This window comes from Lolium rigidum, chromosome 3 (assembly GCF_022539505.1).
Source record: "Lolium rigidum isolate FL_2022 chromosome 3, APGP_CSIRO_Lrig_0.1, whole genome shotgun sequence".
NCBI lineage: Eukaryota > Viridiplantae > Streptophyta > Magnoliopsida > Poales > Poaceae > Lolium > Lolium rigidum.
Window position 1 is genome coordinate 139,483,565 of NC_061510.1, and position 27,871 is coordinate 139,511,435.

General features: G+C 46.0%; 3 protein-coding genes across 4 annotated transcripts; 2 read left to right on the forward strand and 1 right to left on the reverse strand.

Annotated features, from left to right (window-relative positions):
- Nucleotides 1-7,089: 7,089 nt before the first annotated feature.
- On the forward strand, nucleotides 7,090-7,968 carry LOC124702395 (photosystem II repair protein PSB27-H1, chloroplastic). Its single transcript, XM_047234535.1, has one exon. The coding sequence runs from the start codon at nucleotides 7,201-7,203 to the stop codon at nucleotides 7,732-7,734; it is 534 nt and encodes a 177-aa protein (XP_047090491.1). The 5' UTR covers nucleotides 7,090-7,200; the 3' UTR covers nucleotides 7,735-7,968.
- A 341-nt stretch (nucleotides 7,969-8,309) lies between these two features.
- On the reverse strand, nucleotides 8,310-12,205 carry LOC124702396 (serine/threonine-protein kinase AtPK2/AtPK19-like). The gene is made up of 7 exons (XM_047234536.1): nucleotides 12,134-12,205; nucleotides 9,936-10,925; nucleotides 9,751-9,833; nucleotides 9,553-9,673; nucleotides 9,281-9,454; nucleotides 9,098-9,205; nucleotides 8,310-8,791 (listed from the first exon to the last, which is right to left on the reverse strand). Exons 2-7 carry the CDS (start codon nucleotides 10,590-10,592, stop codon nucleotides 8,492-8,494), a joined length of 1,443 nt encoding a protein of 480 aa, XP_047090492.1. The 5' UTR covers nucleotides 10,593-10,925; nucleotides 12,134-12,205; the 3' UTR covers nucleotides 8,310-8,491.
- Nucleotides 12,206-18,524: 6,319 nt separating this feature from the next.
- LOC124702397 lies at nucleotides 18,525-27,555 on the forward strand. 2 transcript variants are annotated; one of them, XM_047234538.1, is made up of 7 exons: nucleotides 18,820-18,953; nucleotides 25,384-25,464; nucleotides 25,610-25,684; nucleotides 26,340-26,384; nucleotides 26,505-26,594; nucleotides 26,681-26,782; nucleotides 26,890-27,555. In XM_047234538.1, exons 1-7 carry the CDS (start codon nucleotides 18,855-18,857, stop codon nucleotides 27,070-27,072), a joined length of 675 nt encoding a protein of 224 aa, XP_047090494.1. In that variant the 5' UTR covers nucleotides 18,820-18,854; the 3' UTR covers nucleotides 27,073-27,555. The 2 variants fall into 2 exon arrangements, 1 of the variants encoding a protein (XP_047090494.1); XR_007002446.1 differs by lacking the exon at nucleotides 26,890-27,555 and having other exon boundaries at nucleotides 18,525-18,953; nucleotides 26,340-26,410; nucleotides 26,681-26,706.
- Nucleotides 27,556-27,871: the final 316 nt, after the last annotated feature.

A 27,871-nucleotide genomic window follows, 5' to 3' on the forward strand; every position in this document is an offset into this window, starting at 1 on the left:
TGCATGCTATGTAAAAGCAGGTTTTCGCTGCATTTTCTGAGATGTACATGTGAACTTGTTCAGTTATAAAACGCTTTTATCTACATACTAGCAACTAGGTGCACTTGGTGGGTAAAAAACATTCTCTTATAGGAGTTCATGTGTCTCAACATAATACTATCTAAAAAGAACAGTCTGGGATTTGAACATGCTACAACCTGCGAACCCGAAGTATTTTTTTTTTTTTGACAAAGGAAAAATATTAATATCAGAAGATACCAATTACACCCAACCTCTGCAACAAGGCAATGTCCTAATAACATTACGGATGCACAAAACCAAAAAATAGAAATAAAACTAAGAAATAAAAGTCCCGCTACAGTATCTCAGCCCTAGCAACAGTAATACATCCATCACCAAGACAACACCTTAAATTCAGACTCTTCAAAAGCAACGCCTCCAAGATGGGAACAGTGCACCAGCACCATCGTCGCCCAATCAAAGATCTTGGGTTTTCACGCTGAAGATAGTCACCGCTCTCAAAACAATGTCTTCAACAAGGACATTACCAGACACAACAAAGGCCATACCTTGGGTTTTCACCCTAAAAGTAAAGACTCCGAACATCACATGTGCTGCCGCCCCACTTTCATACCACTGTTGCGAAGTCCGGAACATCAAGCAATCCCCTCAACAGCGCAAAGATTTGAACCTCCATTAGCTAGTCCTTCAAATCCGGCATTCATGATATTCTCTTCTTCTGACTTCACCATGGATCACCTGTCACTTGGCGTCAACACAGAAAAGAGCTTCGGGCAGCACCCTCCAAAACCAAACGGTCAGAATAAAACATGAGCGCGCACGACCGAATACCACCGATCCAACAAACTCTAGGCAATAGAAGCACTGTTACATTCGCTGGCGGTGCCTTCCGGAACTCAACACTCCAACCAGATCATGAAGGGCAGGACTCCGTAAGGTCTTCATCATCTTCGCGCAAGAGAGACCCTAGGACCGCCGCCTTTATTCAGGTCGGGCCCCCACGCCAGCGACCATCCCAGGCTGGCCATGGTTGCCGCCGGAGACACCAAGCAGATCGCGTAGTTCGAAGACACCGCACACGCCTGGGCACCGCCGCAGCCGAAAGCCAGCCCTCCACCGCTAGCCGCCGAGAGGCAAGGAGAAGGGGACCTAGGGTTTCCCCTTGCGGCCCGCCCCCACCCCTCCCTCCACCGCCGGCAGGGCACTCCACCACCTCGTTGTCCGTCATGGCGTCCCCGAGCCAAGGCCAGGCGCCGCCATCAAGATCCTCGGCGAAAGGGCCGCGCCAGCCCGAGGAAGACAGCCCACGCCCAACCTCCTCACGCGAGATGACGAAGGATCCCCGCCGCCGGCACCGGCCAGCCTTTGCCAGACCGCGCCCCCTGGCGGCGGCAAGGGAGGGGAGGGGGAGAGGGGGAGGCTGTGACGGTGGGGTAGAGTTCCCCCCGGCCGCCACACGGGGGCGGCTCGGGATGAGGACGGGAGGGTTGGGAGGACGGGACGCGGGGACGCGGGTGCGCCTCCCGCACTTAGAATTCTGCCCTTGAAGAAAGCTTGGTATACCTGAAGTATTGTTATAATTGAGATGCACAATAAACGAAGAACGAAAAGTAAAACACTGCAGGGGACACGAGATTTTAACGTGGAAAACCCTTGCAACACACAAGGGAAAAACCACGGGCGCCAGCCAGACAAAACTTCACTATTTCGGTGGTGTTTACAAACGCCGTGGGTGTACAATGATGCGATGATAACCCTAGCGGCGGCTTACGGGGAATATAAATAGGCGGTGGCAACGATCCGTACGCTTCGGCCCAAGCCTCCGGCGACGGGCCTCGCTCCGCTCGTCAGAAGTTAGCCTCCCTTTAGTATATGAATTTGGATCACAAAATAACAAACTCCACCTTGAGACAAATTCCTTGTAGCATGAACTTCAACAATCACCTGAATCAACAAAGAAAACACTTGTCGGCGCCAATAGCCACTTGGGCTAAACAAGTTATACCAACCAAGCTTGAGCAAAGCTCAAACTTGGACACGAGGGACAGAGCTTAGTCATCATATCGGCAGGATTATCATGAGTACTAATCTTGCATACCTTCACTTTACCTTTTGCAACCACATCTCCGATTGCGTGGTACTTAATATCAATGTGCTTTGTCCTATCATGGAACATCTGATCTTTAGTAAGATAAATAGCACTTTGATCGTCACTCGAACAACTTAATGCAAGAATTATCTCCACAAAGCTCAGCATATAACCCTTTCAGCCAAACAGACCTCTTTACCTGCCTCGAGCAATAGCCATGTACTCAGCCTCGGTAGTAGATTGTGCAACGAGCATCCCGCAAAGTAGCCTTCCAGCTAACGACAAATCCACCAACGAGTAAACACATAACCCTGTGAGGGACCTTCTCCGATCCAAATCGCCGGCATAATCTGAATCCACATATCCGGCGAGCCCCTCACCAATCCTGCCAAACCTCAAGCAAGCTTTTGATGTGCCGCGAAGGTACCTGAAAATCCGCCGAACAGCTTTCCAATGTTCTTTACCAGGATTAGCCATGTATCGACCGACCAAACTCATAGCATATGATAGATCGGGACGTGAACAAACCATGGCATACATCAAGGAACCAACGAGCACTAGAATAGGGAACTCGAGACATGTACTCAATATCATCTTTAGAGCTAGGACATTGCAAAGTCGACAACTTGAAATGAGAAGCAATAGGAGTAGTAACTCGACTTTGCATCATGCATATTAAAACGATGAAGAACTTTCTCAATGTACTTTTCCCGACTAAGAAACAACAAACTAGACTTTCTCGTCCCTTTTGATTTCCATGCCTAGTATTTTCTTAGCAGGACCAAGATCCTTCATCTCAAACTCACTACTTAATTGATTCTTTAAAGTAGTGATCTCTTTCATGCTCTTGGCAGCAATCAACATATCATCAACATATAGCAGCAAATAAATAGGTGATCCATTAACAAACTTGATATACACACAACTATCATACCGAGATCTCTCAAAACCATGTGTAAGCATAAATGAATCAAACCTTTTATACCACTCGTCGTGGCGATCGATTTCGGACCATAAAGGGACCTCTTTAATTTGCAAACAAGATCCTCCTTACCGAGGCACAACATAACCTTCAGGTTGGTCCATATATATATCCTCCTCCAACTCACCATGCGTAAAAGCAGTCTTTACATCTAGCTGCTCAAGCTCAAGATCATGCATAGCAACAATACCAAAGAAAGCACGAATAGAACTATGCTTCACAACCGGGAGAATACATCATTATAATCAACACCTGGAATTTGACTGAAACCTTTTGCTACTAACCTTGCCTTAAACCGTGGAGGCTCATTAGGAGACAAACCTTCCTTTCTTTTGAATATCCACTTGCAGCGGACAGCCTTCTTTTGTTTAGGCAAGTGCACAACATCCCATGTGCCATTCTTCTCAAGCGATTGCATCTCTTCTTGCATCGCACCTACCCACTTCTCTTTATCAACCGAAGCAATGGCTTCGAGTATATGTAGCTGGTTCAATATCATGCTCCACCTGTTCAGCACAACTCAAAGCATAAACAACAATATCACATTCTTGAATTAATCGGGTAGGAGGTGTAATATTTCTCTTAGGGCGGTCAGCAGCAATAGACCGTCCTTGTCGCTGAACAAAAGGTGGTGAAAGTGGAACATCATTATCATCATTGTTGGTTTCAGGAAACACATTTTCATTCTCCTTTGCGTGCTCCACCTGCACGCCAATTCTGTGCTGCTCATCATCAGAAACATCGGGAGAATCAATAGCATCGAAATATCAGTAGACGGACTATCATTAAACATAACCGCCTCATTAAAAACGACATTCCTGCTCAACACAATTTTCTTAGTTTCAGGATTCCATAATCTATATGCCTTAACTCCTGAACCATAACCAAGGAAGATGCACTTAACAGCCCTTGGCTCCAACTTTCCATTATCAACATGAGCGTAAGCGAGGCAACCGAAAACTCTCAAATCTGAATAATCAGCGAGCGAACCGGACCATACCTCAATTGGAGTTTTCTTATCAAGTGGAACAGAAGGTGACCCGTTGATGAGATAACATGCGGTGGAGGCTGCTTCAGCCCAAAAACCTCTATGCATCTTTGCATTAGACAACATGCAGCGAGCCCTCGAAATAATGGTCCCGTTCATGCGTTCGACCACGCCATTCCGTTGAGGGGTGTACGGAATGGTATGATGTCTTACCATCCCATCATTGCTGCAAAACTCATCAAATTCATTTGAACAAAATTCCATACCATTGTCGATACGGAGTATCTTAACCTTCTTTTCAGTTTGGGTTTCTACCATAACTTTCCACTTCTTAAAAGCATTAAAAACATCAGATTTATGTTTCGGGAAATATGGCCACACTTTTCTTGAGTAATCATCAATAATTGTAAGCATGTAATTAGCACCACCATTAGAAGTTCTACGGGACGGACCCCAAACATCAGCGTGTACATAATCTAAAATGCCTTTGGTGGTATGAACGGAAGCATTAAATTTTACTCTTTTATGCTTACCAAAGATGCGAGTGCTCACAGTAACTCAAGATTACCTAAATCGCAGCCATCAATTAGCTCTCTCTTTGCCAATTCTGCCATGCCAAGCTCACTCATATGTCCAAGACGCTTGTGCCAAAGGTTAGTCTTACTAGTTTCATCGTAACTAACGACAGACAGCAATACCAGGCAAAGTGCTACCTCTAAGGACATATAATTTCGCAGAATTCATATCACCAATCATAATAATGAGAGAACCTGATGATACCTTCAAAAGTTTGTTCCCACCTTTGTACTTGTACCCGTCACAATCAAGGGTACTCAAAGAGATCAAATTCCTCGCCATGGAGGGTATGTGTTTCACTCCTGTCAACGTGCGTGTCATCCCATCATGGGTCTTGATCCGAACAGAACCAATGCCAACAATGTCTGCACCGGTTGTCATTCCCCACACGCACAAAATCTCCACTCTGCACGGACTCATAAGAACCGAACCAATCTTTGTTACAGCAAATATGAAACGAACATGCGATATCAAGAATCCATTCATCATCACGTGAAACACATGCAGCCAAAACAGCTAAGCAATCTCCATCGAACTATCACTACCAAGCAACAACAGCAACCTCACCCTTACCGGTGACAACGGCAGCCTTACCATTACCATCATTATTTTTCGGTTGGTAAGTTCCGTTCCTTTTCTCCTTGTTCTGCAGCCTTCCAACAATCATCAATATTGTGGCTAGATTTCTTACAATACCTGCAGAACTTGTCACGTCCTTTGGACTTTGAGCGACCTCTATCGCCCTTGCTCTTATCTCTCGTTGTTGTGGTAGTAGTTATCTCGCTGCTCGGTCCCGCCACGGACCTCTAACGCCTCCGCCTTGGAGGACGAACTTTCAGCCTGCACCATAGATTTCATTTTCTCCTTTTGTTGGAGAGCATCATAAACTTCCGCGAGAGTTAGTTTGTCGCGGCTCAATAATATGGTGTCACGAAAATTACTGAAAGAATTAGGCAGCGAGCATAAAAGAAGAAGACCTAAATCCTCATCCTCATACTTAACTTCTATAGACCGCAAATCGAAACAATCTCTTTCCAGGAAGATAGGTGATTCATTACCGAACCTCCCTCTTGCAACTTATGTGAGAACAGACTTCATCTTCACGTGCAATCTGCCCGTGAGATCCTTGGACAAACAGATCTCCTCTAGTTTGACCCATAACTCGGCGGTGGTTTTCTCCGCAGCGACTTCCGCGAGAATATTATTGGACGAGATGGAGTTGAATCAACGATAAAGCCTTACGGTCTTTCCGCTTCTCCGCATCGGTCCAGGTATCCTTCGCTTTCTCGCCGAAAGCATCGATCGCTTCATCCAGATCTCGAAGATTGGGCGAGAATCGCCCTCATCTTCACTTGCCACAAAGCAAATCTCGTGGTGTAGTCCAGTGCGGTAGATCGAACTTCGGTGACGACATCTCGTAAACCCTAGATCCAAAGAACACGGGCTCCGATACCACTTGTTATAATTGAGATGCACAATAAACGAAGAACGAAAAGTAAAACACCTGCAGGGGACACGAGATTTTAACGTGGAAAACCCTTGCAACACACAAGGGAAAAACCACGGGCGCCACACGACAAAACTTCACTATTTCGGTGGTGTTTACAAACGCCGTGGGTGTACAATGATGCGATGATAACCCTAGCGGCGGCTTACGGGGAATATAAATAGGCGGTGGCAACGATCCGTACTGCTGGCGGGCTGCCGCCCCGCACCCCCCGCAGGCGTCCCTGTAGGGCACGACATATTTCTATTGGGATGGTCTAGAACGTGAAATAGCTGCATACACAGCAGCAACTATTGCACTCAGTTTAGAAGCGAGGCTGCGTCTATTCAGTTAGCAAAACACATATATTCACTACATTCTTGGCGTGAATGCGTGTGCTGAAAATATAGCATCATACTGGTTTCTGGCAGAAATTTACAAAAAAATCCTAATCCTATCATGTTACTGAGCTGCAGAGAAGACTGGATCCGCGGCGCAAGTTGGCTGTCGGAAGGCTGGAAGTGGAACTTAAGTTGCCTGGCGCTCTCTATCAATCTAAACCCGAGTTACAGCAAATTATTATCGTCTAGCTTTTGGCTTTCCCCATGCTGATTCGCCGAGTTAGAGCAATCATTCCTGTACACCAAATGTTGCTCTGAATTTCGATTTATCTGAGAGGATCCCAGTTTGTGGCATATTATCAGACTCCTTGTCTCCTTCCCTTGTGTAGTCGTGTTCGTGTTTTGTATGAACTCCATTGGTTAGTCCCTGTGAACATAGGGTCGCCATTTCGGAGTTAGAATGGCCAAAAACGTGTTGTTGCTGAATACGTACCACGTAGCCGTGTCGACACTCGACAGGATGAAATCCTGGGAACCCAAAGACAGCCTTACAAGAAAACAAGTCATGATAAGAGGATAAGCCGACGTGTCGCCTCTTCCCTTCGTCCTCGACGACTGCTCTGCCTAATGTATCAAACGACTCGCGCCATCCAACCCTGACGACCCCCTTCCCTTCTCCCTCCACCGCACGCTGAGCTAGCTAAACATCACAGCGAGATGAGGGCCGCATCGTCTCCCGTGCCCGCCATGCTCGCCGCCCCGTCGGCGGCGGCCGTCGCGAAGCCGCTGCCTCCACCTCGCTCCAGCACGGCGCTCCACGCCACGGCAGCATCAGCCACGGCGAGCAGCAGGCGCGACGTCCTGGCCGGCACGGGCCTGGGAGCGGCCCTGCTTCTTGCGCTGTCGCCGTGCGTGGGCGCGGCACGCGCGGCGGCGGACGAGGAGTACGTGAGCGAGACCAAGGAGGTGATCGGAAAGGTGCGGTCGACGATCAGCATGGAGAAGACGGACCCCAAGGTGGCGGACGCGGTGACGGAGCTCCGGGAGATGTCCAACTCGTGGGTGGCCAAGTACCGGCGCGAGAAGGGCCTGCTGGGGCGGCAGTCGTTCCGGGACATGTACTCGGCGCTCAACGCCGTCTCCGGCCACTACATCAGCTTCGGACCCACCGCGCCCATCCCCAACAAGCGCCGCGTCCGCATACTCGAGGAGATGGACTCCGTCGAGAAGTCGCTCCAGCGCGGACGGTGAAGAACCACTGACGTACGTACGTTTTGCGGCTGGTTTGGTTTGGTTCCTGGCGAAATGTATGTTCGTGCGTGTGTTGCACAGGGTGGGGAACGTCGCGTTTGCTTATCCCGTGGGTACAAAGCGCTCGGATTTTGAGCATCGAGGTTTATGAATTGTGTGTAAGAATTCTGAATCGGCTGATCGACATGGTGATAATATTGTTGGGGCAGGTCCCGGAGTCTTGGCACCCGTCAATCTTGTTTGATTCCTACCTAGAACTACTTCTGTGTATCGGCGTTTTTCTTGCAACCATGAGGCTATCCCAAAATTCAACACTCCGTCAGGTTGCAGAAAACAGGAACAAGCTCGTGATCGTGTGGACAAATCGACAACTTAATGCACTCCAGGCTTATTTGAGCATGCAAATCAAGATGGGCTAACATTGCAAAAACCGACCACGATGATCACACTTGTTGGCACCGGATTGCTGCGAGAAGAAACAATTTGACATAGTTTTGTTCTCTTGTTTCACCTGGCGTAGTACATTGATGAACATCTGCAACATGATTGTTTCCTTAAGAAAGAGGGGGGGGGGGGAAGTTAAGATGCAGCTCTATAGACGAACAAGGGGATACATTGTCACTACCAAGTCCCATCTGCCCGCTGGACGGATAGACAAATAACACAGCACATACAACATAATCATCTTAGTCTTGAGCAAATATAGGACATTGGTTCCCACAGATAAATCACTAGTAGTACACTGTAAAGTAGACCTTCAGCCTAGAGGACTTGGCTTCTGAAAAAACGGCGCTGGACGCACAAAGCTGAATCCCACGAAGTTGCTATCTGCAGAGACGGGGCTGGCTACTGGAGAGTCCAGCACGGGCATACTCGTCCAGCACTTGTCAAAGTTTTCGGTGCAGTTCTGGCCAGCAACATTAGGGCAGAAGCTTGGCTGGATCTGTCGAGCCTCCAGTCTCTTCCAGTTTACTTCTTTGAACCACTTGTGGTTCTTTATCTCGTCACTGCCGCCTGGTCCACTTCCCAGTCGCTTGCCAGCTTCTTTGTGCAGCAGCTGGAAAAAACAGTGCTGAGATAGTAAGATTAACCTTTCAAAAGAAAGCATATTCAGGTGAAATTAGCACCAACAAAGGCACCCAGATTCCACTCCAACTAACAAGGCATGGATCATATCTGAGACGAGGCTTCTAGGGTTCAGGCTTCACTAGAAGCAGAGGGTCTAATTTTATTTACCCAGGAATGAGATAACTTATCTTATCAAATTTGGAATCTGATCAAACTCAAACTGGATGACTTTGTAAACAAGCAAAGGGCAGGATGCACAAAAAACATGAGCGCAAGGTGACCATGGCAAACTTACCCCTTTTAGCAGAGAATGAACTTCACTACTCAAATAGTGTGGAAGCTTCATCTTATCCTTCACTATCTTCTGCTGAATTTTGTCCCTCTTTCCACCAAAAAATGGGGGCTGCAAGATACGAAAATGATAAGTATATCAAGCAGATAGTTCATCTGCGATGCAGACATTTCTAAAATAACTCACCTTGCCCGTAAGCATTTCGAAAAGAAGGATCCCCACACTCCACCAGTCTGCAGCCTTATCGTGGCCTCGGCCCTGAACAATTTCTGGGGCCATATACTCAACGGTGCCACACATTGAATTTGATCTAGTGTTCTCATCAAACTCTTTGGCCAGGCCAAAATCAGTCAGCATTGCCTGAAATGGAAGACATACATCAAGATTTTTTTAAAACTAGTGGTCATAAGATGAAGGTAAAAGAAGTGACACATGAAGATATGTTTAAGGATCCATACATGGCCACAAGCATCCAATAAGATGTTCTCAGGCTTCAGATCTCTATGCATAATCCCATTGGCATGAAGGTGGGCTACAGCAGATACAATTTCAGCAGTATATGTGCGCGCAAGCTCCTCCCTGCCAGATAAGTAGTAGCTTAATCAAAGGCTGGTACATCTGGATAGGTGCAAAGATAAAATACGAAATTAACTTACTTAAACAAACCCTGTTGGTAAAGCTGGAAGAAGAGATGGCCCCCATTCACAAAGTCCAAGACAAGGTAGAGTCGGTACTTTGTCTGCCAATTAAGTGACGGCTTTAGTATTGAGAAAGCAAGACAGTAGAGATATATATCCATGTTAGACAAGGGAGTATACACACAGAAATAGCAGCGGCGTACCTGAAAGGAGTACCTCAGTTGGACAACAAAAGGATGGTCAACTTTTGTCAGTATATCTCTCTCTGCTTTCATGTACTCAGCATGGTTCTTCTCCAAAATCTTGTCCTTCCTCATGACTTTCATTGCATATATGTCTGAAGTACCTTTCTTCTTTACCTGATAGACTTTGCCAAATGCCCCTTGGCCAACAAGCTTCAAGACTTCAAAGTCGTCTAGTCCAACAGCCTCATTCTCCTTTGTATTACCGAGCTCTTCATCACTGAGAGCCTCCTGGTCACTTTGTTTATCTTTAGACAGACACTCCAAAAGATCTGATGAGCTCTCCGACTCATGTAGAGTAAGCTTACTAAGTGGCAAGGACTGGCTAACAAGTAAAGTTGGACCAACAAGAGAGTGAGATCGCTTGGTAATGACTACAGGGTCATTGTAGACCTCCTCACCAGACTCAGCGAAATGTGCAGGGCTGTCCGGAGTGAGAATGCTTGCTTCTGTGGGGGTATGGACCGCCGGAGCACCAAAGACGTCATTAAAATCAAACTCAACATTTTCAGGAAGGATGACATCTGGAGGCCCTTTTGGCAGAAGTATCATCCCTCTGAAGACCTTGCGCCCCTGTGTATGGGTTGTTGTAACAGAAGGGACCTCAGAGGAAACCATCTTTAATGACACAAGATTCAGCTATCTGAGTCCTGATGCCACTATTCCAGCTAAGGGTAACTGAGTGGCTTCCTGCTATCAATTCTCAAACTACAACAATCACTTTATGGAGCAGATCCGTCTAAGGGAGCCTCCGTCCACAAATACCAAAGACAACAGAAGATGCAGGACTGCGAACAATGGCCTTGAACAAGTGGAAGTTCACGGAGACAACAGGGAATCCAAGAAATCCGGGGCAAAGGCAGAGTGGGAAGCTTCCGTTGTTTCCCGATGAACAGGAAACTCTGGATGCCACTGTTCTTCCTGAATACATGAGATCAACTTGTCTATGGGCTGCAGGCAGAACGTGAAAAGTTATTAATTTGATAATTTTGCAAACAAGAACTTGTGTTAGGAACATTAAAAACGAAAAAAATTATAAAAAGGAGTGACATACTAGAACGCCTACTGAGTAATGCCCATGCATGAAGTTGGTCACATGATTCAGCACGACATTGCACTAATAATTAGTTAAGTGTAGTCGTAGAAAATTACAAGATAGCAGAAGCTACATGATGACTCTGCGGTAGCTATCATCATGAATACAATCTACACTAGTAGATCACGTGGCAGGATATGTGGTCAGAATTGCTAGATTCCACTGAAGTACATAAGAAAGTACCGGGTAACAAAGTAATGCTTCTTCTTTTTTGAAACGTTTTTTTTTAAACGAACAAAGTATTGCTTCTTAATTTGGAAGGAAGAGCATAATGAATCAAACAAAGGATTAACAACACTTATAATCGAAGGACAGGAGGGAAATTTAGTATTTTTTCACAGCATCAAGCCATGTGTTACACAATCGGTGGGGTACCATGTTTACCTTTATTTCAGAGACTAGGAACTGTAAAGACAGTAAAGCGCTTTCCTAAAAGTAATTTGCTACTCCAATCAGAGGAACATCGGTTTTGTAGTCAAGAGGAACAAGGGCATTCCAAATTTAGCCCCACGGCAGCCACAAGAACAAACCAAATACGTCTCTATCTTGAATTAAAACCTATACCAGAGAAACGTGCATCAACTGCATTCATATCTGACAACAACGAGGATGCATGCCGAAATTGAAAGCAAAATTACTGCGGAGCACACAAATTTACGGCCGAGCAACGCCTATCCAGCACGATCCATGTGGCGGCGTGCATCCCAAATTAACCGTACCTAACCTAAATTTCGAATTTTTACGAGGCAAATCGACTCCCCCCTCCCTCTCGTCGGCAAAACAGATCCAAAGAATCGAATCGTGTACAGATCTAACAGACCCGCGAATCCAGCGCCCAAGCAAGCAGCGCAACCGGACGCCGCAAGACCGGTAACGAGCACCGGCCCGGCGAGCGATGCCAGAACGATAACTGCAGCCGAAACAATCGAATAAAAACGAGTACCTAAAAGAAGCGTGCACGCGCCGGACGGGCGCCTCGGGGAGCGCAGAGCTAGGGGACGGAGCAGGACGAGGACGAGGAGAGGAGGGCGTGAGAGGGAGAGAGGGCGAGGAGACGACTCACCTTTGCGTTGCGGAGGGTGAGGCTGGACGCGGCGGCGAGAGGTCGGCGATCCCCTGCGGCGGGGCGGCGACGGGGCCCCTATTATAGCATCGGCGCGTGGGGCGCGGGGGCTCCGGTAACCGTATGGGGGACGCGTGTCGGGCCCGGATTGGTGGGCTCCGTGACCGGATCGGGAAGGCCGCGCGCGATGCGAGTTGGCTGCTCGGGAATATGCCGAGTTGGCTGGCCCAGTTAGACCGCGCCGGGCCCACTGTCATTGGCGCTGGGCTGGATGGGAGTGGTGGTGGTTGATACGCTTTCCTCGCGAAAAAGCCAAGGAGCCTGTGTGTAGGTTTGGCGCCAACGTTGCTTCGTGTTTTTGGTTTGGTTTTCCTATCGGCAAGAGGAGACTCAGCTAGTCAGCTCCGACGTGCCGTGCGCATCTGTGAAGAATGGTTTGTTATGAAGGTTGTGTAAAGAATATTGGTTCTGTAGATAAGATAAGTCCTCTATAGTCCATTGCATACGTGCCGTGTCCGTGTGTATGCATTCTATCGTTATCTGGATAAACAACAATTACGTGTAAGTTACAAAAAAAAGGTATAAAATCTCGTTGGCGGGAGGGCTCTATTTTTCTGGGTTACGATCAAGGTAAGGTTTGGTGGGGTGACACTCAGGTCTAGAGGAGCGGCAGCGACACAGTCTGGAGGTTAAAGACGAAGGACATCTTAAAGTTTTTTTTTATAACTTTCAATTTTGTTAAGGTGATTTATATATTGTTCCATGTTTCTTTTATGCTACATTCTTTTATGCACAAAAAAACCGATGGTGCAGTTTCTAAAATCAATCTCTTGTTTACATATATGGTATTTCTAATCTCTTGCACGGATCAATGTTATATTTTGTGTCTAAGCATAGATTTGGGGATATTACATACTGTTTGCTTGACATGCATAGACCAGGGCCATTTGTTCTCTTGGGGGAGCATCTCCATTCGTGACCCCAATAGCTCTCTCCAAACGGCTATTGGAACATTCACACCGAAATTGGCCCCCAAACGCGACTTGGGTCCGTCGTGGCCCAAAAAAAATTGTCTGACGGCCAGGGCAAACCCTACCCACAGGAGCATCGGACAAAAGGCATGGCCCACGCCACGTCAACCAAATTAATGGCTGCTCGGTGCGCCCCGCTCTCCGTCGGCCTCACATGGTTGGAGGAGGACACTAGGAACCTCATTGACCAAACAACAATGGTGCGAGAACAAGTGGCAGCGTGAGCACCAGTGCCGGCGTCAAAGATGAGGAGCCTGACTACGCCGCCTCCTATAGTGGTTCATTTGCGCCCGTTGCGACGAAGAGTAGATCTAGGTTTAGTTTATCTTTTTAAATTTAGTTAAATTTCATTATTATTTGTAAAATATAACTAAAATTGGATGAAATTTAAAGTTCCGTTAAAATTTAGTTGAATCACACACACTAGATAGAGGCATACGGGTGTGTTCGGTTCTGGAACCAGGAGGGATGGAATGGAATGGTTCCATTTCGACGTCATGGGATGGTTCCGGCCCCGTGTTCGGTTCAGAAAAAGTCGAGGAACAGAATGATTCCGTTTTCCGGTTCGGTTCTGGAATCCCACAGCGGAACCGAACGGTCTAAACATGAATTTTTTGTCCAAATCAAAATCAACAGTGGCCTAGACATGATTTTTTAGTGCAAATCAAAATCAACACATGCCAAAATCAACAAGCAAAACAGGAGGAGCACGGTCTACCAGCAGGCGCGCGTACTGGCCATCGGGCGTGCTTGCCGCTGCCGCGCGTGCCTGGCAGCCGCTGGTCGGGCGTGCTTGCCGCCCGTGTGCTAGCCGCCGCCGCGTGTGGTTGCCGCTAGGCGTGCTGTTCGCCGCCGCATGTTCGTCGTTCGTGCTAGCCCGAGCAAGATTAGCGACAAGTCAGAATTTTTTTTCCCGCATGTGTGGACCAATGCTTAGCGAGCCGCTCCCCAAATTCCACCGATTTGGCCTTAAAAATATATCCGTTTCTAGAAACTACTCAATTCTATTCCTTTTGCCAACTGAATGAATATAGGAACATGCGCTAAACCGTCCGTCTCATTTGTCATGATTCGAGGACCGAATACACCCTAAACGTTCGATTCGGTGAAGATGCTCATGTGGAGGGGAAGGAAGCAAGTAGAGCCGTGTGAGTACGTGATAGTGAGACAAACGTGTGAACTGGGGGACCCAGCTAGTTCTGTCCCCGCTACTTTTGGGGTTTTGTGTCGCTGATTGGACCCCTTGGATGGATGGCATTTGTTTCCACACTTTTGAACGTGTTGTTTTTTCTTATCTCCGCTATCTCTTTCGATTTGGATAGATAAGAGCATCTCCAGTCGCGTCCCCCAAACCGTCCTTCAAAGCGATTTCGGGCGCGCCGGACAAAAAAAGCGTTCCAGCCGCGTCCCCCAAAGCCCTTTTTTGTCCGGCGCGCCCCGATACGGTGTCCGGCGCCCCGAGCCCGTCCCCGTCCCACGGGGACGCACCGGGACGCCGAACACAACGAAAAGCGAGGCGGGCTCCCACATGTCGGCGACTATTTGCATAAACCGTTGGTTCGCGCCTCTTTTCTCGTCGCTCCTTCCTTCCCGCGCCTCCCGCCCCACCGCCGCCGCCGGATTTCCCGGCCTTTTGGGCGTCCGATCCGTGCCGCGAGTCGGCCACCGTTGTCGCGGTCGGGGCTCCCACCGGTCGTGCCGCCGCCGCCGCGTCGCCGCCGCCTCCCGAACGCGCCGTCAAATCCGCCCCACCTCCGCGCACGAAGGTGCTCGACGACTTGCCGGGTAGGCGCGATTGGTCGCCGTTTGTTGCGTCGTCCGCCTCGGCGCAATTTTAACCATTGATTTTGCTTTAGCCATGGACAGCGACGATGAGATGGTTGCCCTGCTGGCCGGAGGACGATCAAGCGTTCGACGACGACCTGCGGGAGCATTTGCCGATCATCGCGTCCCTCCAGGACATGCTTGACGCCGAGGCGGAGAAGAGGAAGAGGCGCGCGCCGCGGAGGATCAAGGCCGGGAAGAAGGAAGTCGAAGCCCGGCGAGAGGATGGAGGGCATGCCATGCCGCACAACGACTACTTCGCCGACGGGGCAACACATGCCGACAATTTTCGGCGCCGGCACAGGATGTGCAAGGGCCTGTTCATGAATATCCTCCACGGCGTTCGAGAGTTCGACCCCTACTTCAAGCTCAAGCTCGACGCCGTAGGCGTTCTCGGGTTCTCATCCATTCGAAGTGCACCGCCGCCATGAGGATGCTTGCATACGGAGCACTCGCCGATACACAGGACGACTACCTTCGCATGAGTGAGTCTACCGCCATTGAGTGCATGTACAAGTTTTGCCGAGCTGTGGTGGGAAAGTTTGGCAAATACTACTTGAGAGGGCCAACCGAGGAAGAGATCGCAAGGATCATGGCACAAAATGCTGCCGGAGGATTTCCTGGAATGCTTGGAAGCATCGATTGCATGCACCGGGCATGGAAGAACTGCCCGTTTGCTTGGCAAGGTATATACAAAGGGCGTCATGGATATTGCGAGTGTGGTGCTTGAAGTCGTGGCAGATTATGACCTGTGGATTTGGCATTCTTTCTTTGGCATGGCGGGATCACACAATGACATCAACGTGTTGCAGCGGTCTCCGTGTTCGACGGACTAGTGGAAGGGCATGCTCCACCATGCAACTATGAGATCAATGGCCACCAATATACCAAAGGCTATTATCTAGCCGATGGTATATATCCAAAATGGGCCACTTTTGTCAAAACAATCTCGAATCCATTAGGTCCGAAGAATTCTCACTTTGCTACACAACAGGAGGCTTGCAGGGAAGGATGTCGAGCGGGCATTTGGTGTGCTTCAAGCACAATTTGCCATTGTCCGGTACCACTGCTCTAAGCTGGTCTCACGACCAAATGTGGGAGGTGATGCGAGCTTGTGTGATCATGCACAACATGATCATCGAGGATGACCGCAAGAATCATGTTAGGTCACATGTTGGTCCCTATGAGTGTCAAGGACCTCTCGCGGAGGTTGATCATGAGGTGCCTGCAGATTTTGCTGATTTTGTGGTCATGCACGCAGAGATCCGTGACAGCAATGTGCATGAGCAACTTGAAGCTGATCTCGTTGAGCATTTGTGGAGGATCAAAGGAAATACCGTGGCACCTTGATGTATCATCTAGCCCTTTTATTATATTTGATTACTTGTTTTATTGTTTGTTGTAATTTAATTTGAAAACAATCCTCGAAAACATTTTTTTCATATGCTACATTTGATATAAATGGTTTATGTGTTAAAAAAATTATTTTAAATGTTTGGGGGCGGCGTTTGGGGGACGCGGCTGGGGAGCGACGTCCCCCAAACGCGGCACGAACAAAACACGTCCCCCAAACGCTCAATCCGGCGCGCTTTGGGGGACGATTTGGGGGACGCGACTGGAGATGCTCTAAGGAGATTGGCTCATGGCTACGAGCTCACGCAAAAGCCGGACCCACCAAAGAATTGTTGAGCGGCTGTGCATTAAACGCATTTTCTTTGCTTATGGAACTATTCCATCGAAATGCTTTTTTGTATCCCCAAAAGGCAACTGAGCACTCAGACCAAGCGCTTAGTTGAGAAAACAACTACGGAGCAATACAATAGTTTCTCTTTTCTTGAAATTTACTTACTGGCACTTACAGTTATGATGCCTCGAGTGTCTTTGCTTAGGAACCTACTCAACCCAAATGATTTTGTATCTGTAAGACAGCCAACCACTCAAAAAATGCTTAATTGTAAAACAGAATGGGGGGAATGAAACTCAAGACAAAATTTTGCAGCAACTCTTTTCTTTTATAACGCACACTATAAGTTTTCCTCGGTTTTATGGATATTTACTTGCATATAAATGGATGTGCTACTTATTTGCTAGAGTGTCTTTGTTTTCGGCAAGACAAGTGCATTCGGCACATGAGCACCAGTGCTTCTGATTTTTGAAAATCATATTTCTTGGCTTCTGAAAAAATTAATACCCACATACAAATAAATATTCCGAAGGTACGGTAGAAATATTGGAGAACTTTTTTGTATTTTAAGCTACACAAAAAAGACAATTTTCTGACAAACATATGCCCCTATACATCCACAATTTTTTTTCATGTAGCTCTAAATACATTGCAATTTCACCGAAACTCCGCACGAGTATTCATGCTATATGTATGCATTCATGGAATAAATGTGACAAATTTTTAAACATAGATGATACAGTTTTTAAATAATTTGAAAACTAGGAGCACAGGAGCTCATGGTCACCATATCTCCTTCGGACAAGTTGAGCATTCCATGCAAACACTTAGGGCCATATACAACACATGTTGTAACGACATGCGAAAATGTCCAAATCCCATTTGATTCGTTCTCTGCGGCGTTGGATCACAGGTTTGTTGTTTATCAACATAAAAAGGACACATGTTTCCTAGAGCAGATCTTGATATGCACCACTAGTAGTAGCACATTATTTTCTTGAGTTTTAGTTGTTTTATGTATCATCTGTCACTATAGTAACAATGCCACTGGAATGAGTACATACAACTCATGTGGTGAGTAGATGCTACTTGGGGCCTTCTCCCAACTCCTCCCGAATTATTTTGTATTGGAGATTGTAAGTAAATATAGTAGTCTCCTCGTTTAAAAATAGATGTCTCAACTCTATCTAAATATGGATATATCTTTAACTAAAAGTGAGACACCTATTTTTAGACAGAAGGAATAAAAACTCGAATAGAATTTTATATCTTATCTATTGCATGATTGAACGACCGATGGTGCAAGCTCTAGTGGCATCTTTTGACTATCAATGAATGAAATTTCCGGTTTAAATTTTAGGATTCAAGATGGTATGACTTTTCTATTCTATATTTCCATATTTAGAGTCACACAAATAAAAGGCACACTTAATAATCACGTGCGGATTACAGCACACAACAAGATCGCAAACCACTAGAACCAGAGATAAACTTTTGAACAAAGGATGTAACTAATGTATACTGAAATATGGTTTAGAACTGCACCTGAAGGAGAGCTCTCACAAGAGCAATGCAATTATTGTCACACTACATGATCTTGTTAATCTAAAAAATATATATCCATGGTTCCAAAGCTCTCGACACATTCCTCATTCGACCTTTTTGTTGGGTACGCCTTTCAGTTTACGCTGACGGCTTCATGTCTTTGATTCTATTGTCTTCCGCTTCCTTTCTTGAGAAAGCGTATAGACCAGTTGACCGCTTCTCGCATAGTAGACGCTGCTTCCTGGCTCCACCAACGCAATCCCATCGTCTCCGAGTTCGAACTCCCTCGCCAGTCAGTCGTTCAACGATGTGCTCCTGCGCGCCCCTTCCCCACCCACCCTTCAAACCCGCGCCCGCGGCCCCTCCAAGCCTAAACCCAAAGCCCACCGCCGCCTCCGCGCACGGGCCAACGCCGCTCCGCCGCGCACTCGTCGCACGCGCGGCCGCGCGGGACGACGCGCCGCCGTCCAGCTTCGACTTCCTCGCGCTGAAGCGGGAGCTCGAGGTCGAGGAGCAGGAGGAGGCGGTGGTAGCGGTAGATGCGAAGGCAAGAGGAGGAGAAGGGGTTGTTGACGAGGAAGATGGCGAGAGGGAGGCGAGGAGGATCGGTAGCGGCGGGAGGCGGACGAGGAGGCAAATGGCGAGGCGGTCGGGGCTGCTGGCGAAGCAGGTGATCAGCGTCAGCTCGGCGCGGAGCCTCGGCTTCGTGTCGCAGCTCTGGGTCGACCCCGCGTCGGTACGGGATATGCTCCTCCCCTGCATTTGTTTCTCTTAGACTGAACCCTGCACCTGTGTCCGTTTGCCCATGCTATCCGCTGTGATGCCGTCTCTTTGGCTAGTTCGCGAGTGTCGATTGCGAATTACGGTTCACGTCCTTCTGTTTTGTTTCGGAATTTCGTATGGATGGCACAATCTACCATTATGATGCAATGCCTTACTGTGTTATCTATCATCACGTCCGCGGGAGCGTGACGCATTTTATACTGTTTTGGTTAGTCTCAAGTCTTAACTGTGATATGTTTTGTGTAATGTGTTAACGGATGATGATCTAGCCTAATTTTTAGATTTGGATATCTTTTTTTTCCTCCGAGATTAGCACACATTTCATACCTGCTAAGCGGACCTTTCCTGCATTATGTTTGAATTCTGCACTCATATGCCTGATCAACTACCGGTGGATGATTGCCGATAATAATGGCATAAACTGTGACATAAGTAAGATCCGTTTAGTATCGTGGCTTGCTAGCGCTAGAAGAATTGGGCAGGAAACATGTGCATTCATCCCTTATGATGCACACTTACCGAATTTTCGGTTTGGGCACCAAATCATCATAAATTTTTCGAAAGTATCCTTCAAAGTTCAACTTCTAATTATAACCGTGTCAGAAGAAAGGAAGAAAAAAATCATTCTGAACTGTATCATTTGTCTTCTTTTCATTTATCACATGTCAGATTTTTCTCATTTCTGTTACTCTTAAATTTTTATACTACATAGGTGTACTGAACTGAGTACACAATGGATTTTTGTCATGATGATTTATTGCCCAAACTGAAAGGGACTGCATTGGATATGATGATATGTTGCTATGAATATAAGATACATGGCTGGATAAAAGACACCTTGCTAATAATGTACATCCTCTGGTCCATTTAGTTTGCTAAAACATATACATTATGGAACAGAGGGAGTACATCTTAGCGCAAGTTCTGATGTGGTCTTCAGATCTCCCTATGTTCAGCGCTAGCACTAGGGAGGGTGATAGGTTGTGTTTGACCGGATATGCTAGATAAGGAGGATGCAAGGAATGGACACCACCTGTTAGGAACGCAGCTACGAAAAAGGGCTTTCTGTTCAGATTTTAGCCTAGGGTAGTAGGGTGTCTAACAAGGCTTCACCATTCATCTTCTCCTGTAGACCATTTTTTCAACTAGAATTCACACCGCAGCTAAATCCAATTAGTCTGAGATTCCTGAGTACATATTTTCTCATTTCTGTTACTTGTAAAATGTTACATAGGTGTACTGAACTGAGAAGTACACAATGGATTTTTTGTCATGTTGGTTTATCACCCAAACTGAAAATAAGTGCATTGGATATGGTGATATGTTGCTATGAGTATAAGATACATGGCTGGATAAAGGTATCTTGCTAATAATGTACATCCTCTGTTCCATAATGTAGTATGTTTTGGCAAACTAATTTAATGTAGGAGTAAATCTTAGCGCAAGTTCTAATGGTGGTCTTCAGATCTCCCTATGGTCCGCGGTAGCACTAGGGAGAGTGATAGGTTGTGCTTGGCCGGATATGCTAGATAAGGAGGATGCAAGGAATGGACACCACACCAGTTAGGAACATGGCCACCAAAAAGGGATTTCTGTTCAGATTTTAGCCTAGGGTAGTTGGGTGTCTAACAAGGCTTCACCATTCATGTTCTCCTGTAGACCATTTTTTTGATTAGAATTCACACCGCACCTAAATCCAGTTAGTGTGAGATTCGTGAGTACACATTTTTTTTCTTTATTAAATAAAACTTCCCAGCTCACCATAGCAACTGGATTTTTTTTTTTTTTTTGCCAATGATGACTTACAAGCCCAGTGATCCAACAGTGTCCTGATGTCCAGTCAACTTATGCATGCGGAATATCAACTTCTATGAGAGATTTAAAATCAGAATACATCATCTTCATCTTAACACACCTCAGCTATCGAAGCTCAGCCTACTCACTTGTCAGTATCAATCATCAATATTACCTGTGTTTTCTGGCCACAGCCTGGAGCTGAGTTCCGATAGCCCTCTGTTTTATGATTTGCACATTCATTACAGAAAGAGCCCACAAGTATCTGAAGTAACTTTACAAGTATATTATTTTGTGTTGATGCATATCAATGAACATCACAATATTTATCCAAGTATAAGCAACCTGTAATAACGCTGCAGCAGTGATGAGGACATCCCCAACCTTGTGGGTCCTATCCTAGTTCACAATCATAGGTCCAATCTGGTATAGGATCTAGTTTACTATCATAGACCACATTCCACCTTCATCTTATTTTTCTGAAGCAGCCCCTTTTTTTTGAATGAACCTTCCTCCTTTTAGGATTCACACGTTTTAAAAAACATTTTCCTAGTAGCGAAATACCACAGTCACTCACTGGGGCTTATATTCCGAGTAGGTCATTGTCATATGCGCTAAATACATGTGCTCTGCCACAGATAGAAAAATATTACTGATCATGCTAAGCCACTGTTGTCGTCTCAGTCTGCTCCACACTTCATCTACGTGGCCGCGGCCATCTGAGTTCCACCCAGACCACCGTGTTCGCATTGTGCTCTGCGTCATGCTCTGTTAGGAGGTGGTTGAGTTAGTTTGTGGTGTTTTCATTGTTAAATGTTTCATAGCAGCATGCGCGTGAGTAATAGACGTGGGAAGCGTGGCTGAACTATGCTTCACCAACTCCTGTTTATAAGATAGAGACTTAACGTTGCTATTTAGATAGTGTTAAGTTTTCTGGTAATAATAGTTTTTTTATTACCTGGCGGCCTGGGCGCTCTGAACCTGAAGCGCATGGGTTGGGCCCTCAGTGCATGATGGTCGTGGCTTGGTCGCACTGATCCTACAAAACCTTGGGTTAGCTTCCCAATCAAAGAAAATCGAGACATTAGCGCCCTCATCCATGCTGCAACCAAATCCAAACTGGTAGATGGCACCAAGCTCCTATTCTGGACTGACAAATGGTTAGCTGGACAGAGCATCTCCGATCTTGCACCTGCTATCTTCGCTACTGTCAGAAATCGAATTGTCAAGAGCCGGACTGTCTCCAACGCCCTTCCTGAAAATGCCTGGATCAGAGACATCTCGGGCACTCTTTCTGTCGAAGGAGTTGGTTGTGGTCGACATCCTTGCAGAACAGCAGATCGAGCCTGACTCTGAAGATGAGATAACCTGGAGCCTTACTACTTCCGGGGAATACTCTGCAAATCTGCCTACACAGCTCTTTTCAAAGGCACCACAAGATCCCCGCATCACAACTCCATATGGACTGCTGGACACCTCTGAAGTGCAAAATCTTCGCCTGGCTTGCAACCCTTGATAGATGCTGGACTGCTGAACATCGCATGCGCCATGGCCTGGATGACGATCACACTTGTGCCCTCTGCGATCAGGAAAGAAAATCAATCTCGCACTTGTTGACGCAATGCTCCTTTTCCCAACAGATTTGGCATGATATCCTCACAAGGTTGAACCTTCAAACATGCATCTCGAACTCTGACGAAGACTTCAGTTTCTGGTTTCAAGCTGCAACTGCGAACCTGGAACCTGCACTTCAGAAAGGAGCTAAATCGGTCACCCTATTAACCCTGTGGAGACTTTGGAAAATTCTCAACGATGCCATCTTCAAAGGCACCAGCTCTAATCGGCAGGACCTTGTGCATTCAATCCTAGATGAAGCCAGGTTGTGAATGGCTGCTGGTGCCAAAGCTCTACGTCGATTACCTCTACATGCCAGACCGCCTGATGCATAATTGACTAGACCCTGAAGGCAAACAAGTGCATCCTCTACATTGTACATCCTCTGTTCCATAATGTAGTATGTTTTGGCAAACTAATTTAGTGTAGGAGTATATCTTAGCGCAAGTTCTAATGGTGGTCTTCAGATCTCCCTATGGCCACTGCTACCACTAGGGAGAGTGATAGGTTGTGCTTGACCGGATATGCTAGATAAGGAGGATGCAAGGAATGGACAGTTAGGAACATGGCTACAAAAAGGGCTTTCTGTTCAGATTTTAGCCTAGGGTAGTTGGGTGTCTGACAAGGCTTCACCATTCATCTTCTCCTGTAGACCATTTTTTAATTAGAATTCACACCGCAGCTAAATCCCATTAGTGCGAGATTCGTGAGTACGCATTTTTTCTTTATTAAAGAAAACTTCCCAGCTTACCATAGCAACTGGAAATCTTTTTTTTATTGCCATTGATGACTTACAAGCCCAGTGATCCAAGAATGTCCTGATGTCAACTTATGCATGTGGAAATATCAACTTCTGTGAGAGATTTAAATCAGAATACATCATCTTCATCTTAACACACCTCAGCTATCGAAGCTCAGCCTACTCACTTGGCAGTATCAAACTATCAATCATCAATATTACCTGTGTTTTGGCCACATCCTGGAGCTGAGTTCCAATAGCCATCAGTTTATGATTTGTACCTTCATTACAGAAGGAGCCCACAAGTATCTGAAGTAACTTTACAAGTATATTATTTGGTGTTGATGCATATCAATGAACATCACAATATTTATCCAAGTATAAGCAACCTGTAATAACGCTGCTGCAGCGATGAGGGCGTCCCCAACCTTGTGGGTCCTATCCTAGTTCACAATCATAGGTCCAATCTGGTACAGGATCTAGTTTACTATCATAGAACATATTCCACCTTCATCTTATTTTTCTGAAGCAGCCCCTTTTTTAAATGAATCTTCCTCCTTTTAGTATTCACATGTTTTTGAAAACATTTTCCTAGTAGCGAAATACCGCAGTCACCCACTGTGGTTTAAGGATCTTTTAATCCGAGTAAGTCATTATCATATGCGCTAAATACATGTGCTTTGCCACGGATAGAAAAATATTACTGATCACGCTAAGCCGCTGTTGTCGTCTCAGTCTGCTCCACACTTCGTCTACGCGGCCGCAGCCATCTGAGTTCCACCCAGACCAACGTGTTTGCATTGTGCTCTGTGTCATGCTCTGTTAGGAGGTGGTTGAGTTAAGTTTCAGTGTTTTCAGTTACTTTGTTTTATATTTATTGTTAGATGTTTCATAGCAGCATGAGCGTGAGTAATAGACGTGGGATGCGTGGCTGAACTATGCCTCACCAACTCCTGTTTATAAGATAGGGACTTAACATTGCTATTTAGATAGTGTTAAGTTTCCTGGTAATAATATTTTTTATGACCTGGTGGCCTGGGCTCTCTGGACCTGAAGCGCATGGGTTGGGCCCTCAGTGCACGATGGTCATGGCTTGGTCGCACTGATCCTACAAAACCTTGGGCTAGATTCCCAATTAAAGAAAATCGAGACTTTGGCACCCTCACCCATGCTGCAACCAAATCCAAACCGGTAGATGGCACCAAGCTCCTATTCTGGACTGACAAATGGTTAGCTGGACAGAGCATCTCCGATCTTGCACCTGCTATCTTCGCTACTGTCAGAAATCGAATTGTTAAGAGCCGGACTGTCTCCAACGCCCTTCCTGAAAATGCCTGGATCAGAGACATCTCGGGCACTCTTTCTGTCGAAGGAGTTGGTTGTGGTCGACATCCTTGCAGAACAGCAGATCGAGCCTGACTCTGAAGATGAGATAACCTGGAGCCTTTCTACTTCCGGGGAATACTCTGCAAATCTGCCTACACAGCTCTTTTCAAAGGCACCACAAGATCCCCGCATCACAACTCCATATGGACTGCTGGACACCTCTGAAGTGCAAAATCTTCGCCTGGCTTGCAACCCTTGATAGATGCTGGACTGCTGAACATCGCATGCGCCATGGCCTGGATGACGATCACACTTGTGCCCTCTGCGATCAGGAAAGAAAATCAATCTCGCACTTGTTGACGCAATGCTCCTTTTCCCAACAGATTTGGCATGATATCCTCACAAGGTTGAACCTTCAAACATGCATCTCGAACTCTGACGAAGACTTCAGTTTCTGGTTTCAAGCTGCAACTGCGAACCTGGAACCTGCACTTCAGAAAGGAGCTAAATCGGTCACCCTATTAACCCTGTGGAGACTTTGGAAAATTCTCAACGATGCCATCTTCAAAGGCACCAGCTCTAATCTGCAGGACCTTGTGCATTCAATCCTAGATGAAGCCAGGTTGTGAATGGCTGCTGGTGCCAAAGCTCTACGTCGATTACCTCTACATGCCAGACCGCCTGATGCATAATTGACTAGACCCTGAAGGCAAACAAGTGCTTGCCTTGTACAGCTTCTTGTGTTTTCTTTTTTGTTTTTTCCTATGTAGCTTTGCTACATCCCTCTACTGCCCGTCTTCTGACGGTTTTCTTCTAATATACAAAGACACACGCTTAGGCGTGTGTTCGAGATTTTTTTTTAAGACCAACACTGCCTCTTCTTGATTTTGTTCTATTTTATTTTCTCCAGTGGGCTGTTGCACTGGTTGAAGTGAGGCCAAGCTTGCTTTCAGGAGAAGCTGAGAAATTCCTTTTTGAGGATATATATCAGGTTGAACATTCAAGAATGCTCGATTTGTTTTTCTATGTACATTTATTATTGTTATCCACTTTGACATTTGAAGTATATGTTATTATCAATAGTGCAGCAGATACTTCAGTTATAATGATATGCAAGGTACTAATTGATTTTGTAGGTTGGGGATGTTGTGCTTGTTGAGGATGAATCCGTGGTTGAGAACGAATTTAAGCTAGCTGGTCTGCACGGCTTGGTATGTTAACTTTCTAATTTCAAACAAGTTTTGGTGTTCAGGTTTTATTACTCACTCCGATTCGTATTACTTGCCATCAATATGGACGTATCTAGAACTAAAATGTATCTAGATACATCCATATTAGAATCAACTAATATGGATCGGAGGGAGTACATATTTTTAGCTAGAACATCAGCCTTAAAATGTCAAGTGCTTCCTACATGCAAAAATAGGTCGTTTTGTAAGTCTCATTTTCTCCACAAATGTCTAGATCATTTCAAAGTATTTTTCCCATTATGCTCCATTGTCATTAATCTCATGGAGCAGTGAATCTACTTCCAAGTGTTTCTCATTAGAGAGTGAACACGGAAACTGAGAGAGCAACTAGAGCACCTAGGAGCAGCACAAGGGAATTTAGAGTAATCCTTAATTCTGGTGCCCATGGCTAAAGTAATCTGCATGTGTGGACCAGCGTTGGTAGTGTAGAAGCTAAACTCTACCATATAAAATATTCATTGAAAGGGAATATCTTCATTCCATATCCTTTGGAATCCCTCTTAGTGCAGTCTTCTCAATAAAGAATAAAAATCATTGATCTCAAGATCTTGGTAATATCAATACATAGCAGTATTTACATGCTTTGTTATTTACCATTCCACAATATTATATTTAGGTTGGCTATAATGTTGTAACTTCCAGGCGGCGCAATGTCGGTAAGGTGAGTCTATCTGATCTTTGAGAGAGGTAATCTGATTATCTGAGTGGATTTCATTTCTCAGTTGCATTTCAAGAGTTTACTTAATCTAGATGGTTCTAAGCAACCTTTTTTTTTCTTCAGGTGCGTGGCTTCACCTTTAACATTAACTCAGGTGTTGTGGAGTCTCTTGAGCTTGATTCATTTGGGCTGACTATTGTCCCTGCTAGTCTGGTAAATTGACTGAAGACCTACTTGTCATCTTATAACGATCTAGATCCTTCGCTTCTGTCTCAGTATAGCATTTATTTTCCTTGCAGGTAAGCACATACTGTTTATTTGTCGAAGATGTGCTTGACATAGTTTCTGATACAATAGTGGTGCATGAAGATGCAGTCTCTCGTGTTCAACGATTGACACAGGTATTGTTTCTGATACAACATTGGACATAAAAATACCTGGATACCAGTTAAATCATAACTGAAGCAACAACCATGCTGAGTGAAAATATCTTCTAATTAAATGTTAGGGCATCTGGGGCACTCAAAATATTCAAGGGCCTGGTGATCAGATGGGCGAGTACAGTAGATATGGAAGGCGAAGAGCTAGGCCCGTTAAGAAACAAAGTAGCCGGGGAAAATCCGTGGGCCGGAATCTCCCTAGGAAAACGAAGAATCTGGAAGATGAGTGGGAACTGCCAATGGAATACTGACACAGAGACAACACTAGCTCTCTTCTCATCCTCTGGAAACACTGCTGCCCCCGCTGTTCATGCTAGCGCTTTTTAGACCACGGCAATAGGATATTGCCATGGCTGTACATATTGGAGGATCACGATCGAACAGTAAAGGAAATTGTTTGGCCATCTTTGGCATGCTCTGGCTCGGTGGGTTAGTGAAAAGCGAGTGTGTCTGCCCACCTCCGACGTCTTACTAGTTCTGGCAAAAAATGACTCGCTTGTGGGGAGCGAGGGCCCCTGGCGAGTTCATTCTGTCATGTAATGATGAAGCCTCTTTTGACTTTCACTGACAGTATATGCGTGTAATCATGTAGTGATGTTACTACCAGTGGAGACTGGACTACTAGTACTACTAGAGTAGTATAGCTCTAGCCAGAATGTCAAGATTCCTGGTTTTCTTTGTTCAAAAGAGAATAAACAGTTTGGTTTCTGAAAGGGAGGTTCAGTCTACTTCAACTGCCACTATGCTCTTTTCTGTTTTCTGTTCCTCTTAAACTAGTGAATGTCCATTTCCAAATCTCCAATAGTTGCGTGACCCGGACCCTGCTGACTGATGTGCTGTGGTTGACCCCTCACGTGTACCATGCTGCGGAGCGACTGACGGCCGACCTCAACCGGACCCTACAATTTAGTCAGACGACCTACCCAGCTCACGGGCGTCTCTACCAGCATGTCCCTAACTAAAACGCACGTACTGTACTTTTTTTTTTGTTTCAATCCGGGGACTGTATCGATGAATTGGATGACAGCGTTGACGCAGTTATCGCATCGC